General features: G+C 47.5%; 1 protein-coding gene across 4 annotated transcripts in view; it reads right to left on the bottom strand.

Moving 5' to 3' along the window:
• Positions 1 to 3555: 3555 nt before the first annotated feature.
• LOC144593193 (cadherin-7-like) overlaps positions 3556 to 17569 on the bottom strand; it is a 74517-nt gene continuing 60503 nt past the window's right edge. For 2 of the 4 annotated variants that reach the window (XM_078398682.1, XM_078398678.1), the window contains 5 exons: positions 17411 to 17547; positions 14022 to 14143; positions 8564 to 8681; positions 5197 to 5448; positions 3556 to 4403 (listed from right to left, as the gene is read on the bottom strand). In XM_078398682.1, the coding sequence (XP_078254808.1) occupies positions 3916 to 4403; positions 5197 to 5448; positions 8564 to 8681; positions 14022 to 14143; positions 17411 to 17547 (1117 nt within the window). In that variant the 3' untranslated portion in view covers positions 3556 to 3915. Of the gene's footprint in view, positions 4404 to 5196; positions 5449 to 8563; positions 8682 to 14021; positions 14144 to 16825; positions 16842 to 17386; positions 17548 to 17569 lie in introns of all 4 variants that reach the window. The other 2 variants (XM_078398681.1, XM_078398680.1) reach the window with 2 other exon arrangements.

Here is a 17569-nt window from a genome sequence, read left to right as displayed (position 1 = left end):
GGATGTTGCCAGGAGTCGAGGGGCTCAGCTAGAGGGAGAAAATAAACAAGCTAGGACTCTATTCCCTAGAGCGCAGGAGGATGAAGAGGTGATCTTATGGAGTTGTACAAAATTGTGAGAGGAATAGATTGGGTAAATGCACAGAATCTTTTGCCCAAAGTAGGGGAATCGAGAACAAGAGGACAAAGATTTAAGGTGAGGGGAGAAAAGATTTAATAGGAATCTGAAGGGTAACTGTTTTACACAAAGGACTGTGGGTGTATAGAACGAGCTGACGGAGGAGGTAGTTGAGGCAGGTACTATCGCAATGCTTAAGAAACATTTAGACAGACACATGGATAGGACAGGTTTAGTGGGATATGGGCCAAACGCAGGCAGGTGGGACTAGAGTAGATGGGACATGTGGGCAAGTGGGGCCAAAGGGCATGTTTCCACATTGTAAGACTCTGTGACTCTAGAACTGTAGATGTTGGTTTTTTGACACAAAATGCTGGAGTATCTCAGCGGGTCAGGCAGCATCTCTGGAGAAAAAGAACAGATGACATTTTGGGTCGGAAGCCTTCCTCTCAGACTGAGAGAAGATGTTGGCAAAGGAGTGGTGGTGAAAAAAGGCCAGAACAAATCAGGGCCTGCAACAGGTGACCTCAGGAAGTGTGGAGCCCATTCAGACAGCACCCATGGTCAGGATCGAAGCCGGGCCTCTGGCGCTCTGAGGCAACAACTCTGCCGCTGTGCCAATGTGCTGGCCTTGGTTGAGCTGTTGCTTTTCAGAAGAATGGCTACTGCAAAGCCAGACTTCTCTTTCAGATAGATCTAAAAGATCTCATGGTACTACTTTAAAGCAGAAAAGGGCAGTTCTGTCAGGTCTCTTGGTTAATATCTATCCCACAGCTGCAATCATAAAATTCATTACCTGGTTACTTTCACCCTGTTGTTTCCAGATGTTCCGCCTACGTGTGCAAGTTGGCCATTGCAGTTTCCTGCATTACAACAGTGGCTTACCACACAAAAATAAATCTGAAGAAGGGTCTCGACCCGAAACGTCACCTATCCATGTTCTCCAGAGAAGCCGCCTGACCTGCTGAGTTACTGCAGCACTCTATGGCCTTTTGTACAAAAATATCTCGCTGACTGTAGGGACTGCACAGTGGCAATGCGGCAGAGTTGCTGCCTTACAGCGCCAGAGACCCGGGTTCCATCCGGATCATGGGTTCTGTTTGTACGGAAGTTTACGTTCTCCCCCTGACTCCAAAGACTTATAGGTTTGCAGGTTAATTGGCTTTGCTAAAGATTGCAAATTATCCCTATTGTGTGGGATAGTGCTGGTGTACAGAGATCGCTGGTCGGTGTGGTCTCGGTGGGCTGAAGGGCCTGTTTCTGCGCTGCATCTCTAAACTAAACTAAAAGACTGTAAAGTGCTTCGGGACATTCTGTTGTAGTGAACATTTCCATAAGAGTGTAAGGCGTTTTAGGATTTGTAAGGGTCTGTTACTCACTGTGTTATTTTGCAGGAAGACCTGATAGGAGCATAAAATAATGAGAGGCATACATAGGGTATACTGACAGAACCTGTTCTCCCAGGGTGGAAATGTCAAAGACCAGAGGGTCATAGCTTTAAAGTGAGAGGGACAATGTTTAGATGAGATATGCAGGGCAGGTTTGTTGTTAACGCAGTGTGTTTGTAACAGGCTACAAAGGGTGGTGGTGGAAGGCAGATGCTATCCTGCCGTTTAAGATACTTTTAGTTGGGCACGTGGACATGGATATGTTTCCACTAGTGGGAGAGTCTAGGATCAGAGGGCACAGCATAAGAATAACAGGACGTACCTTTGGAAAGACAATGAGGTGAAATATCTTTCGCTAGAGGGGAGTGAATCTGTGGAAATCATTGCCAAAGACTGCTGTTGAGGCCATCGTTGAGTATTTTTAAAGCACAGGTTGACAAATTCATGATTAGAAAGGGTGTCAAAGGTTACGGGGAGAAGGCAGGAGAATGGGATTGAGAGGGAAAGATACATCAGCCAAGATTGAATGGCAGAGTAGACTTGATGATCCAAATGCTCTAATTCTGCTCCTATGAGCTTTTATCATCATCATATCATCATATACATACAGCCGGAAACAGGCCTTTTCGGCCCACCAAGTCCGTGCCGCCCAGTGATCCCCGTACATTAACACTATCCTACACCCACTAGGGACAATTTTTACATTTACCCAGCCAATTAACCTACAAACCTGCACGTCTTTGGAGGAATTTATGCAAGGAATGGAGGGATACGGATCACATGCAGGCAGAAGGGATTAATTTAATTTAGTAAGAATAGACACAGAATGCTGTAGTAACTCCACAGGTCAGGCTGCTTCTCTGGAGAACATTGATAGGTGACATTTCGAGTCTGGAACCTTCTTCAGACCGATTGTAGGGGATGCTGGAAGCAAGAAAAGGCCAGGACTAATCAAGGCCGGCACCAGATGACCTCAAGCAAGGTGGTTCCTATCAAAGATACTAGAGGAACAAAATGGACCACTCCATTGAAATCGCCTATACTGAAGTGTAGTATGCAAAGGAGCGTCACATCCGCCATTTTAGTAGGCAAAACCTGCCGTTCGTTATGCCTCTCGCAGTGTAATCAGTGTTTTGGGGGAACAGTATGTGTGATGATACCATTAAAATGCAGAATATATCTCATCTATCAATTCACAGATTTTGTTATTTTTGTTTTAAAATGTTTCTGCAAGTTTCTGCCTACTAAAATGGCGCCATGACATACCACGGTTTTTAGGGTTGAGTGGTCTATCCTGCTCCTCTAGTATCTTTGGTTCCGATAGGCCGGTTCTTAGCTAGGGATGGTGTGATCCCAAGAGGGACACATGGTTGTGAACTGTGCAGCTGGTTAACCCGACTACAATCAGTCTGAAGAAGGGTCCCGACCCGAAGTGTCACCTATCCATATTCCCCAGCCTTGCTGTCTGACCCTCTGAGTTACTCCAGAAATTTGTGCCTGCCTTTGCTAAATTAAAGACTGACTATCAGGTACTGCATCCTCCTGAATGTTAGCCCCCCCCCTCCACACACAACTCGAAACCTCCTCAAAGTGTCTTCCTTAAAGTCAGCCATGAACATCACACACAGTGATGCTTTCAATGATGGTGTAATGCCCATTGGTGAAGTTTGTTCCAGTGAGTGAATGGACAATGCTTCTGTTGAGTATTGTATCTAACAATATCCTCGCCGAGTGTGTCAAGGTAGATCGTGAATTCGTAACACTGGAGGCTTCTGACAAAAGACAGGTGTGTCTCCAGGCTTCTAACTCTTGAGCTTATAAAGGAATGGAATGTCTTTGAGATACAATTCAAATCGTGATGGTCAAGACTTTATGCCAACGAATTCAATAATGGAACAGAATGTGAATTGAATGGCTTCATTCTGTCTTTAGTTTGCAATGTCCCACGTCTATGTCAGGTGAGAACATGAGTCGTCAGATCCACATTCTCCATGGGTCCCGCGGATCAGCAGGGAATGGAGGGATATGGATCATATACAGGCAGATGAGATTAGTTATTGGATGCGATCTTAGATGAGGCCTTGGCATCTTGGTATCGAGTTCAGCACGGACATTGTGGGCTGAAGGGCCTGCTCCTGTGCTGTACTGTTCTATATTCTACGTAGATCCAACTGAAGGACACTTATTCTCCCAGTTGGTGGTGGCGGTGATTTTTCCTCTGCCTTCTGGATTTACACTAAGAACAACAGGTTCAAAATGTTTTAAGGTGGAGTAATCTTCTGATTATGGAATGGATCAGAATGGCGTTTTGCCCTTGGAGAATGGGGGAATGGCTGGGGACGCGATGATTTCAGAGGCACCAGGGTATCAGGAGGACTTTCAACGAGATGTTTAATACTCGTCCCCCCACTCATGAAGCTGGCTCACAATGCCCGTACAGTTCTGCCAACTTGTAGAAGCGTGGTCCCCAGTCCGTGAGATGATCGTAGGAGAGGTCTGAATTGGAGGCGAGAGAGGACCCGGAGCTCAGGGAGCCCGCCACGGAGCCGCTGCCCTCAAAGGCGTAGGTCTGCAGGGAGTCGAAGGGGAGGGTGGACGGATCTGTGTCGGCTTCCCGCAACCTGTCCCTGATGAACTCTCGGAAGATGGCTGCGTCCGAGCCCATCCCGAGCGAGCGCCTGTACGCCGACCGGACTCCCGGCGTGACGTCCACGCGCATCTTGGGCCGTCCCCTGGCGTCAGGCCCCCTCAGGGCAGCCATGTTGAAGGCCCGCGTGTCCTCCTCGCCTCCGCCTTCGTCATCGTACCTGACGATGTTCTCGCGCACGTCGTCCTGGTCGTCCGTGGAGTCGGGCTCCTTCCTATGCTGTCGGAGGGTGAGAAGGAGGAGGACAATGGCTGTGGGGGAGGGGGGAGGGAGGAAGCCAAGAGAAGAGACTCAGTCTAATGATAACTTGGTGAAACAGTGCCCGCGCACTTTAACATAGAGCAACGTTTCACAGACTTTTACATGTAGCGACGTTTCAAAGAATGTTCGACAGGTACATGGAGAGGAAAGATAGGCACAAAACGCTGGAGGAACTCAGTGGGCCAGGCAGCATCTCTGGAAACAAAGCAATAGGTGACATTTTGGGTCTGAGTTACTCCAGCATTTTGTGTCTTTTTTTTGGTAAATCGGCATCTGCATTTCTTTGTTACTGCTTTGTCGTTTGGTTAATTCACTGAGAGATAGATTGTTCTTCCAATCCTAGCAGCTTCAACAGCGTTAGCTACTGCTTTCAACTTTCTTCTTTAGACTTTAGAGAGACAGCGAAGGAACGGGCCCTTCAGCCCACTGAATCTGCGCCGACCAGTGATCACCCCATGCACCAGTTCTGCCCTACACCCCAAGGACAATTTACAGAAGCCAATTAACCTGTACGTCTTTGGACTGTGGGAGGGAACCTGCCGGAGCACCCGGAGGAAACCCACGCAGCCACAGGGAGAATGTGCAAACACCGTGCAGACAGCACGCGCAGTCAAGATTGAACCCGGGTCTCTGGCACTGTGAGGCAGCAACTGGGTCTGGGTCTGGTTGATTACTGCGCAAACACCTCGTAAGTGGTATTCTCGCGCAACTCTAGTGCTCCGCCACCGTGCCGCCCCGACACGTCCTTGGTTTCACGGGGGGGGGGGGGTGGGGGACGCTCACCTAGTATCATCAGAAGGCAGACGACCACCGCGATGAGGGCTCCCGTGCTGAGGCCAGCGGGCAGCAGGAATGCATCGGTGTTGCACAGTTGCCCAACCCCATTGTTGCTGCATTTACACACGAGGACGGTCAGCGTGTTGGTGCTGCTGAGGGACGGATCCCCGCTGTCCTCTATGACGATGGGCAGCAAGTGAACCGCCTGCTCTCGACGATTAAATCCGACAGTCCGCGTCAGGATAGCGGCGCTGTTATCTAACCATTCAAGACACAAAACAAATTATTTGTTAATTAGAGAAGACTTGTGGCCCTTGTGGCTAAAAGGGATCAGGGGGTATGGAGAGAAGGCAGGTACAGGGGTTACTGAGCTGGATGATCAGCCATGATCATATTGAATGGCGGTGCATGCTCGAAGGGCCGAATGGCCTACTCCTGCACCTATTTTCTATGTTTCTATGACTTTACACTTTATAGACACCGCTCGGAAACAGGTCCTTTGGCCCATCGAGTGCGTGTCAACCGACAATCACCCGTACACCACCCATAGCAGTCTGAAGAGGGATCCCGACCTGAAATGTCACCTATTCCTTTACTCCAGGGATGCTGCCTGACCCGCTGAGTTACTCCAGCATTTGTGTCTTTCTTCGGTGTAAACTAGCAACTGCAGTTCCTTCCTACACAGCACCTGCATCACTAGTTCTATCCGACACGCTAGGGCCAATTTACAGAAGCCACTTAACCCACAAACCTGTGTCTTGGGAATGGGTGGAGGAAACCGGAGCACCCGGAGAAAACGCATGCGCTCATGAGGAGGGCGTACAAACACTGTACAGACAGCACCCGCAGTCAGGATCAAACCCGGGTCTCTGGCGCTGTCAGGCAGCAACTCTACCACTGCACCACTGTGCCGCTCCAGCTGGTGAGATGAATCTGGTGCTGATTCCCTGGGGAGTGTTGTAGACCAATGGGATCTAGGAGTCCTGTGAAAGTGACGTCACAGATTGATCAGGGGATCAAGAAGGCCTTCGGCACATTGGCCTTCATCGGTCGGGACACAGAGTTTAGATCGTGCAGGAAGGAACTGCAAATACTGGTTTACACCGAAGACAGACATAAAAAGCTGGAGTAACTCAGTGGGTCAGGCATCATCTCTGGAGAAAAGGAATAGGTGACGTTTCTGTTGTGCTTCGTGGTCCGGTATCTGTTATACCTTTGTTATGACCCTGGAAGGACCACAAGTACACGTGTTTAAAAGGTTAGAAAGATGGAGCTTTAATCCTGGCTGTTTATTCCACGGCCACCTGGAACCAGAGTGACCACCAAATCACCTCATTCTCTCATATACATGTTACTACACGGGCAAACAAAGTAGTCCTTGTGATACAACAAAGTAGTCCTTGCAATATCACAACAGTTTCAGGTTGAGACCCTTCTTCAGACTGAGAGTCAGGGGAGAGGAAAACAAGAGACATAGAAGGTACATAGAACAAATGAATGAAAGATATGCAAAAACAACGCTGATCAAGGGAAGGTGGAGCCCAAGGTGGTCGGTCCATTGTTGGTTGTGGGGTAGATGATAACAAGTTATACAGACAGTGAAACCTCCTGAACCCATGCAGAACTTATGGACTTCATTAACTCCACTACAAATTTCCATCCTGTATTCAAATCCATTTGAACCATCTCCAACACCTCCCTCTATTGGTGGCATCCTCGCATCCCTGCCTTACCAGCCCTTCCCCTGGCGCCGTGACCCACGAGTGGCCAGCTTGACCGGGCCCAGGAGCAAACCAACCAGGGCACCCTCTGATCTACCCACTCCCCTGCAAACTGGGTGCCCAAAGATGAAGATCGTGGGACTAAAGTATGGTCAGAAAGCAAGGAGCAGCCCCTTCAAATACTCGAACAGAGGCTGCAACCTCACACATGGAATACATGCACTTCCGGCCCACTGAGGTTGCAGCTTCTGAAGTGGTTGGCATCGCCTGCAGCTGAACGTCACGGTGAGTACACAAGTCACAATTATACTCCATCACACAGTGGAATACAGACCACTAGCGTGCAGCAGCATTCAAAGTGCAATCTCGCACTCATATTGGGGAGTTGCACGGGAAACCTGCGACTTAAGTAAACCCGGTCAATTTGCAACGCTGCGCCGTGCAAGAAGAGGGACGGCGGGCCGCGGGACGACCGGAATGGAGGCGATGGCTGCAACGGGCCTTGATGGCCAGCTGCAGCTGCGACTGTGAAATGGTGCCAATTTGGCACCTGTGGACTTTAGACTTTAGATGTACAGTGCGGAAACAGCCCCTTCGGCCCACCGAGTCCGTGCCGGCCAGCGTTCACCTCAGACATCCCGGCTATCCTACACGTGAGGAGGGACAATTTTCAATTTCCAGAATCCAATTTACTACAAGCCTGCACATCTTTGGAGTATGGGAGGAAACCGGAGCACCCGGCGAAAACCCACTTGGTCACAGGGAGAACGTACAAGCTCCGTACAGACAGCACCTGTAGTCAGGATCAAACCCGGGTGTCTGGCACTGTAAAGCAACGACTGCACCTTTACGTTTAGATTTTAGCCCTTTTAGATTTTTTATTGGACTTCTCCTTCCACCTCTTTGTAAATCTTGCATAAAAACTCAGTTTGAGTTAAGTTCGAATATAGTTTATTGTCACCTGTACCGAGGTACAGTGAAAAGCTTTTGTTGTGTGCTAACCAGGCAGCGGAAAGACAATATATGATTACAATCGAGCCATTCTCAGTGTACAGATACATGATTAAGGGAAATTACGTGAATAACGTTTAGAGCAAGATAAAGGTCCAGTAAAGTCTGATCCAAGATTTCCGAGGGTCTCCAAATGGAGTCCGATTGTCTCAAATGACACAGTGGGCTGTTCTGTACATTCTGCACAAACTGGGGGATTGTCCTTATACATGGGCGGCACGGTAGCGCAGCGGTAGAGTTGCTGCTTTACAGCGAATGCAGCGCCGGAGACTCAGGTTCGATCCTGACTACGGGTGCTGCACTGTAAGGAGTTTGTACGTTCTCCCCGTGACCTGCGTGGGTTTTCTCCGAGATCTTCGGTTTCCTCCCACACTCCAAAGACGTACAGGTATGTAGGTTAATTGGCTGGGTAAATGTAAAAATTGTCCCTAGTGGGTGTAGGATAGTGTTAATGTACGGGGATCGCTGGGCGGCGCGGACTTGGTGGGCCGAAAAGGCCTGTTTCCGCGCTGTATATATATGATATGATATGATATGATATGATATGGTGATAGACTTGCTGATCTGTATGCAAAAAAAGTATTTCATTCTACCTTGGTACACATGATAAAAAGAAGCCATTGAACGTTGCAAGATCCTACCTTGATTATCGTTGACGGTGAAATTGGGATTACTGCCTACATCTGGCGCCAGTGTGAAGTGGAAATATTGCCCCTCCAATGGGTCATCTTTGTCCACCGCGCTGATGGTCTGAATGAGCTGAAGTGGGAAAGATCCAGAATCAGCCGAGAATCGAAATCAAGAGACCTTACAAGTTCATGTTCATAAGTTCTAGGAGCAGAATTAAGCCATTCAGCCCATCGAGTCTACTTCTACCTTCAATCATAACTGATCTATCTTTTCCTCTCAACCCCATTCTCCTGACTTTCCCCCCATAACCCCTGTTCTAATTAGAACACCAGTTCTAATCAGGTATTTAGCAATCTCTGCCATAAAAAAAAAAAATCATTTACTAGGCCTCCACAACTATCTGTGGCAATGAATTCCACAAGTTCACCACCCTCTGAAGAAATTCCTCCTCATCTCTCTAAAAGCATGTCAATGGCCTCTGGAGCTAGACCTTCCCATTAGTGGGAACATCCTCTCCACATCCACTCTACCCAGGCCTTTCACTATTCGGTAACCTCACCTTCCCCTTTAGAACACAAAGGGCAGGAGTAACTCAACAGGTCAGGCACCATCTCTGGAGGACATGGATAGGTAACGTTTCAGATCAGGAGCCTTCTTCAGACTCCGCTGGAGAACAAGGGTCTGAACAGAACACTACAGCACAGAAACGTGCCTTTTCAGCCCACAATGTTTGTGCCTAACGTGATGCCTAGTTAACCAAAAAATGTTGGTGTAACTCAGCGGCTCAGGCAGCATCTCTGGAGAAAAGGAACAGGTGATGTTTCGGGTTGGAAACCTTCTTCAGACTGAAAGATAGAGGAGACCAGATCAAAACAAATCTGCCTATACATGATTCAGATGCCTCCATTTCCATGTGCCTATCTAAAAGCCTCTGAAACGACACTATTGTATCTACCTCCACCAACACCCCTGGCAATGCGTTCCAGGCCCACCCCACTCTCTGTGTAAAAGAATTGCCCCGCACGTCTCCATTAAATGTTCCCCCTCTCGCCTTATAGCCATGCTCTCTAGTATTGGTCATTTCCACCCTGGGAAAAAGGTTCTTACTGTCTACCCTATCTATGCCTCACATACATTTAAGTACTTCTATCAGGTCTCCCCTCAACCTCTGGCGTTTCGGAGAAAACAAACCAAGTCGAATTCCACTGTACCTTAATTGTACACGTGACAAATTGACGTTTGAACCTTTGAACCTTTGAAGTCTATCCAACTCCCTGTAGCTGAAACCAAAGCAGGCAGCATTCTGGTGAGCCTCCTCTGAACTCTTCCAAAGCCTCCACATCTTTCCTGTAATGGGGCATCCCAAAGAATGGTCTCGACTTGAAACCGCCTGTCCATGTTCCCCAGAGACGCTGCCTGACCTGTTGAGTTACTCCAGCACCTTGCATCTGCAATTCCTTGGGATGTCCCTTTGCCCTTTACACGCCATGAGGAGGTAGACTGGAACACTGAGCCATGAAGCTGTTCATCACGGGAACAGGCCCTTCAGCCCACTTCGTCCATGCTGGCCAAGTTGGCATTCTGGGCTAGTCCCATTTGCCTGCATTTGCCCTATAGCTGTCTAAATCCTTCTTATCCATAAAACTGCCCTTTCGTATGTCTTTTAAAAGTTGTAATTGTATTGGCTTATATAACTTTCTCTGGTAGATCGTTCCAGATACCAGAATTCAGATTTAGGGGTTGCACAGTGACGCAGCAGTAGAGTTGCTGCCTCACAGCGCCAGAGACCCGGGTTCAATCCTGATCCCGGGTGCTGTCCATATGGAGTTTGTACGTTCTCCCTGCGACCGCGTGGGTTTTCTTTGGGTGCTCTGGTTTCCTGCCACACTCCAAAGGCAAAAGGTTTGTAGATTAATTGGCTTCGGTAAAGGTTGTAACTTTTCTCTAGTGTTCAGGATAATGCTAATATACAGGGTGATTGCTGGTCGGCACGGACTCAGTGGGCCGGAGGGCCTTTTTCCACACAATGACTCTAAAATCTAAAGTGTCGGATAGAACGGGTGTAAGGGAGATTGTTTGTCGGTGCAGACTTGGTGGGCCGAAGGGCCTGTTTCCACGCTGTATCTCGAAACTAAATGAAACTAAAAAGGTTTTTAGGAGATTGGCAGATGTTTGCAGATCGACAGATGTTACTGTTTTTGTGCCCGGAAGGATGGAAGACTGATGAAATCAGAGAGAAAAAAAGCACAGTCTGTGGAGACTGGGGGGGAGGTTTATTCTCGTTGTGTAATGTCATGAGTGGCTGGGATCAAGGTCAACAAGGTCAGTGGCCTAGAACAAGGTCAACAACAAGAACTGATTCCCATGAGAAGAGGGTAGAAGGGTTGCCGGAGGAGGAGGGAGGAGGAAAATAATCATGTAGTCATACTGCTTGAAAACAGGCCCTTCGGCCCAACTTTCCTTTACGTTATCTACTAAAACTATTTCATCTTGCCTTTTTGCAATCCTCATTATCCTCCTAAGTGTACACCTACACCCCTTTCACTTTACCATGCGTCTGATGAAGGGTTCCAACCCGAAACGTCACCTACTCCTGTACTCCAGAGATGCTGCCTGTCCTGCTGAGTTACTCCAGTAATTTGTGTCCATCTTCAGTGCAGTTCCTTCCGACACTCCTCGTACTAGCTGCCTATATCTCATGGAGTCACAGTCATAGTCATACTCTGGAAATGTGGGAACTAGGCCCAACTTGCCCATGCCGACCAACATGCCCTATCCACACTTGTGTCCCATCTGCCTGCATTTGGCCAATACCCCTCTAACCCTTTGCTATCCATGTCCAAACGTCTTTTGAATGATGGTTATAGTATCTGCATCAATGACCTCCTCTGGCATTCATATACGCACCACCCTTTGTGTGAAAAACATTCTCCTCAGCTACATATTACATTTTTCTCCTCTCACCTTAAACCCATGTCCTCTGATTCTTGATTTCAAATCACAAAATGATGTCGCTCCATGAGGGGAGGAACTCGCTGCCTGAGCTACGATCTACCTCATTGGAGACCCTCGGACTATCTTTAATCAGACTTTACTGGACTTGCACTTTCACTTTACTTTATTTCTTGCACTAAACATTATTCCCTTTATCATGCCTCTGTACACTGCCGACGGCTCGAGTGTAATCATGTATAGTCTTTCCACTGGCTGGTAAGCACGCATCAAAAGCTTTTCACTGCACCTCGGTACACGTGACAATAAACTAAACAAAAACTAAACCCAGTGGAGCCTTATTTCATTCCTGTTGCTCCCTTCTAGTGTGGGAAGGAACGGCAGATGCTGGTTTACACTGAAGACAGACTCAAAATGCTGCAGTTTCTGGACTTATTTTATTGCCCTGGATCGTTTATAGGATTCTGAATGAGACGTGATAACTAGCGATGGAACAATTCAGAATGATACGTGATAACTAGTGATGGAACAATTCAGAATGATACGTGGTAACTAGTGACGGAACAATTGATACGTGATAACTAGTGATGGAACAATTCAGAATGATACGTGATAACTAGTGATGGAACAATTTAGAATGATACTTGATAACTAGTGATGGAACAATTCAGAATGATACGTGATAACTAGTGATGGAACAATTCAGAATGATACGTGATAACTAGTGATGGAATAAAAAGTGATAAAGAAAAAGGGCTCAGGGGACCGAACTGGACAAGTGGTTTTTTTAAAAGCGACATATTTGCTTGCCTGCATTAAAACATTGACCTTGTAAAATTTTAGAATTTTCTTCAATTTGCTTTAAGAATAAAATGCGCGGCTTGCAAAATGTTCAAACAGACGATCGATCCCTTTAGGGAGCGTGGTGGTCAGAGGTGTGGTTGGAAGGAGCAGAGGGTAGGAGACGAACGGGCAGATGGGGAAGTGGTGAGGCACAGAAGCCACTGGTGATAAGGGGAGAGTAGAGTTTAGTTTAGTTTAGTTGGGAGGATGGTTCAGTTGCCTGATAACTGAACCAATAGACAATAGACAATAGACAATAGGTGCAGGAGTAGACCATTCAGCCCTTCGAGCCAGCACCGCCATTCAATGCGATCATGGCTGATCACTCTCAATCAGTACCCCGTTCCTGCCTTCTCCCCATACCCCCTCACTCCGCTATCCTTAAGAGCTCTATCTAGCTCTCTCTTGAAAGCATCCAACGAACTGGCCTCCACTGCCTTCTGAGGCAGAGAATTCCACACCTTCACCACTCTCTGAATGAAAAAGTTCTTCCTCATCTCCGTTCTAAATGGCCTACCCCTTATTCTTAAACTGTGGCCCCTTGTTCTGGACTCCCCCAACATTGGGAACATGTTTCCTGCCTCTAATGTGTCCAATCCCCTAATTATCTTATATGTTTCAATAAGATCCCCCCTCATCCTTCTAAATTCCATCCTAAAAACCATCCTATCACTGGCCACAGAGTAGTCTTGAGCTACTATCTACCTCATTTGAACCCTCGGACTATCTTTAATCGGATTTTATTGGGTTTTTTTCTTGCACTGAATGTTATTCCCTCTATGCTGTATCTGTAGACTGTGGACGACTCGTTTGTAATAATGTATAGTTTTTGTGCTGACTGGAAAGCATGCAAGAAAAAGCTTTTTACTGCACCTCGAGACACGTGACAATAATAAACTAACCAAAACTAAACCAAACTAATGTGCAGGGAGTGGATGCGAAAGTGGGACAGCATAGAACTGGTGGGAAGGGATGATCGATGGTTGGCGTGGGCACGGGCTGAATAGCCTGTTTCTGTGCTGTATCTTATCGTTCAGTGTGACTCTATACCCAAAATACGCAAAGGGCAACCCGATTTCACCGGCTGTGGAACAATTAATGATGGGCACTGATATCCTGGGGATGATTGGGTTAATGCACAATGATCGTTTGATGCCACCAGGCCTCTATTTGCTGGAGTTTGGAAGGATGAGGAGGGACCTCATTGAAACCTACCAAATAGTGAAAGGTCTGGATAGAGTGAATGTGGAGAGGATGTTTCCACTAGTGGGAGAGTCTACGACCAGAGAGCACAGCCTCAGAAAAAAAGGACGTACCTTTAGAAAGGAGATGAGGAGGAAAATCTTTAGCCGGAGTGTTGTAAATCTGTGGAATTCATTGCCTCAGACGGCTGTGGAGGCCAAGTCAATGGGTATTTTTAAGGCGGATGTTGACAGACGCTTGATTAGTAAGGATGTGAAGGGTTATGGGGAGAAGGCAGCAGTATGGGGTTGAGAGGGAAAGATAGATCAGCCATGATCGAATGGCAGAGTAGACTCGATGGACTGACTGGCCTAATTCTGCTCTTTGACTTATGAACTTATATCGTGACCAAGTGCAAAAAACCTCACAATCTGACACTTGCATCCATTTCATTGCAACAGGTACAGCCTCACGATTCTTGGCACCTCCTACCTGTCCGTACTTTGCATTTTCACATACAAACGTTTCGTAGGGAATGGGAAACACGGGAGGGTGATCGTTCTTATCCAGGACGCCGATTTGCACCAAGACGGAGGTGATCTTCTCTGAATCACCTGGATAAAACAACAGATAATGTAGAAGGTGTTTTAACAATACCTGTACATCTTTGTCAAAGCTTAACCATTCAATTTGACCAAATTACCCGGTCTGCCATTTGCTGACATTTATTAAAGAAGCAATTGCTGATTGATATACCACCAGGGGGCGCTGCACGATGGCTGCCTCGCCAAGGATCTGTCTTCGTCTTTTTCCTTCTTTGTGTTTTTAGTTTGTTGTAAAATGTATATTTTAGTTTATCTTTAGTTTTGTATTCGTGGGGGGTGGTGGGGGGTGGTGGGGGATGGGGGAAACCTTTCTCTTACCTCGACGGAGATGCGACTTTTTCCGTGTCGTATCTCCATCCGCACTGCGGCCTAATATCGTGGAGTTGCCGGCCTCTATTTTGGGACTTCTAGAGCTCCAAAACCGCGGAGCCTGCGGAGTGAAACATCTTGGAGCGGGCGATCCCTTTGCCAGGGGTCGGCCTTTGGTGCTCCAACCTGCGGGAGCTGCGAACTTTAACATCGTGGAGCTCGTGGTCCCTGGTTAGCGGCCGACTTCGGGAACTCCAACCCGCAGGAGTTTCGACCGTCCTGATGCGGGAGCTTAGACCGCCCCGACATGGGAGCGCGATCGCCGGCTGTGGATGGTTCGACTCCCCCGACCGCGGGAGGAAAGGGGGAAAGAAGATAAGACTTTATTGCCTTCCATCACAGTGGGGAATGTGGAGGAGCCGCTGTGGTGGATGTTTACGGCAAATTTTTATGTAGTTGTGTGTCTTTTATGTTATAACTGTATGGCAAACCAAATTCCTCGTACATTGCAAAACGTACTTGGCTAATAAATTACGATTATGATTATGATTATGATATTAATTTGAAAAAGCTATTTGTAGGACTTTTGTAGAAAAGCTTTTAGGGTAGCACGGTGGCGCAGCAGTAGAGTTGCTGCCTTACAGCGCCCGAGACCCGGGTTCAATCCTCACTACAGGTGCTTGTCTGTATGGAGTTTGTACATTCTACCTGTGACTTGCATGGGTTTTCTCTAGGAGCTCCGGTTTCCCCCCACATTTCAAGGACATAGAGATTTGTAGGTTAATTGGCTTGTTAAAATTGTAAATTGTCCCTAGGGTGTGTAGGATAGTGTTGGAGGGCGGGGATCGCTGGTCGGCGTGTACTGTGTGGGCCGAAGGGCCTGTTGCCACGCTGTACCTCTTAAAGTAAAAAAACACAAAGTGCTGGAGTAAATCAATGGGTCAGGCAATGCCTGTGGGAGGAACGGACAGGCGAGAATTTGGGTTGGGAGCCCTCTTCACATTGATTGTAGTAGGGAGAGAAAGCTGAAAAAATGATCGGGAGGGACTGATCAAGAGCGCGCTTGGAGCTGCTAGCAATGGAAGATTTAGTTTAGAGATACAGCACGGAGACAGGCCCTTTCGGCCCACCGGGTCTGTGCCAACCAGCGATCCCCACACATTAACACTATCCTATACCCACGAGGAACAATTTTTTTAAACATTTACCAAGCCAATTAACCTATATACCTGTACGTCTTTGGAGCGTGGGAGGAAACCGAAGATCTTGGAGAAAACCCACGCATGTCACGGGGAGAACGTACAAACTCCGTACAGACAGCACCTGCAGTCGGGATTGAATCTGGGTCTCAGGCGCTGCATTCGCTGTAAGGCAGCAACTCTACCGCTGCGCCACCGTGCCGCCCTAATAATTTCTCTCCCAGTGAAATAATCAAAAGATAAGGCAGTAACAAGAAACTGCAGATGCCGGTTTACCAAGGAAAGACATTAAATGCTGGAGTAACTCAACAGGTCAGACAGCATCTCTGGAGAACTTGGATGGGTGATGTCTCGGGTGGGAACATTCTTGTGACTGGTAAAGATAAGGCATATCTAAATAAAAATAGATTGCAATTTTTTCCAGGTCACCGTTAAATCACAGGTGGTGGTACAACGGTAAAGTTGCTGCCTTACTGCGCCAGAGACCTGGGTTCGATCCTGGCCTTCGGTGCTGTCTGTATGAAGTTTGTACGTTCTCCCAGTGACCACGTGGGTTTTCCCCAGGTGTTCTGGTTTCCTCCAACATTCCAAAGATGTACAGGTTTGTAGGTTAATTGGCTTCAGTAAAAATTGTAAATTGTCCCTAGTTTGTCGGATAGTGCTAGTGTACGGTGTGGTCGCTGGTCAACGCAGACTTGGTGGGCCGAAGGGCCTGTTTCCACTCTGAAGTTTAAAGGTAGAAAAAAAAAGGATCTCTATCATCAGATGCAATCGCCCTATTTTTTTTTAAGTCGGGCAATTTAGTTTATTGCCGACCAGCGATATCCGCACACTAACACGATCCTCACTCGGGACAATTTACAATTTTACTGAAGTGAATTAACCTACAAACCTGCACATGTTTGGAATGTGGGAGGAAACCGCTAGCTTACTCCGCGGAGAAAACCCATGTGGCACAGGGAGAACGTACAAACTCCATAAAGACAGCACCCGTAGTTCCGGATTGAACCCGGGTCTCTGGCTCTGTAAGGCAGCAACTCTACCGCTGCGCCACTGTGCTGCCGAATTGTATCAGGATGTGAAGGAAAATAACTGCAGATGCTGGTACAAATCGAAGGTATCACAAAATGCTGGAGTAACTCAGCGGGTCAGGCAGCATCTCAGGAGAGAAGGAATGGGTGACGTTTCGGGTCGAGACTCTTCTTCAGACTGGTATCTTCAGAATTGTATCAGATGATTGGAGATTCTTCCCTGTATCTGGAAAGTATTCATGCGCCTGACCTGCTGAGTTTCCCCAGCAAGTGCCTGAATGAATGAAGGAATGAATGAATGAATGAATGAATGAATGAATGTACGGGGAAACCAGAGCACCCGGTCCCCGTGCGACTCGGCCACGGGGACTTCCATCCCCTTGCGGGAACTGTGCGGGTCGGTCGGGGACGAGCTGTCTGTCCGTGGGCGTGGGGAAGAGAGTGGAAGTTTTGTTGCCTCCATCACAGTGAGGGGGTGTTTGGAGTCACTGTGATGGACGTTTGTGTTGGGGTCATGTGTCTTGTGTTCTTTTTTGTGTGTGACTGCTATGTAGTTTCGTTCGGTACCTTGGTACCGAATGACAAATAAAGCTCTGTTGAACTGTTGAATAAGTTTATTGGCCAAGTGTGCATATACAAGGAATGTGCTTTGGTGCTCCGCTCACAAATGACAACACAAACATACAGTTAACAATGAAGAATAAAGCATGAACTGGTGTTGTTTTGTGTGGACTTACCTACTTCTGCAGCCAAGACAGATAAATTGTACCAAGCGACCTCCTCTCGGTCAAGGGATTGGGAGGTGGTGATGGTCCCATTGGAGGCACCAATGAGGAAAGTACTGTCCACGCCTGTCCCTCGATCGATGGAATACCTGCACGATTTATAAAGAGGCA

This window comes from Rhinoraja longicauda, chromosome 4 (assembly GCF_053455715.1).
Source record: "Rhinoraja longicauda isolate Sanriku21f chromosome 4, sRhiLon1.1, whole genome shotgun sequence".
NCBI lineage: Eukaryota > Metazoa > Chordata > Chondrichthyes > Rajiformes > Arhynchobatidae > Rhinoraja > Rhinoraja longicauda.
Note: the sequence above shows the minus strand (reverse complement) of the source record. Positions and strands in the feature narration are given on the sequence as shown.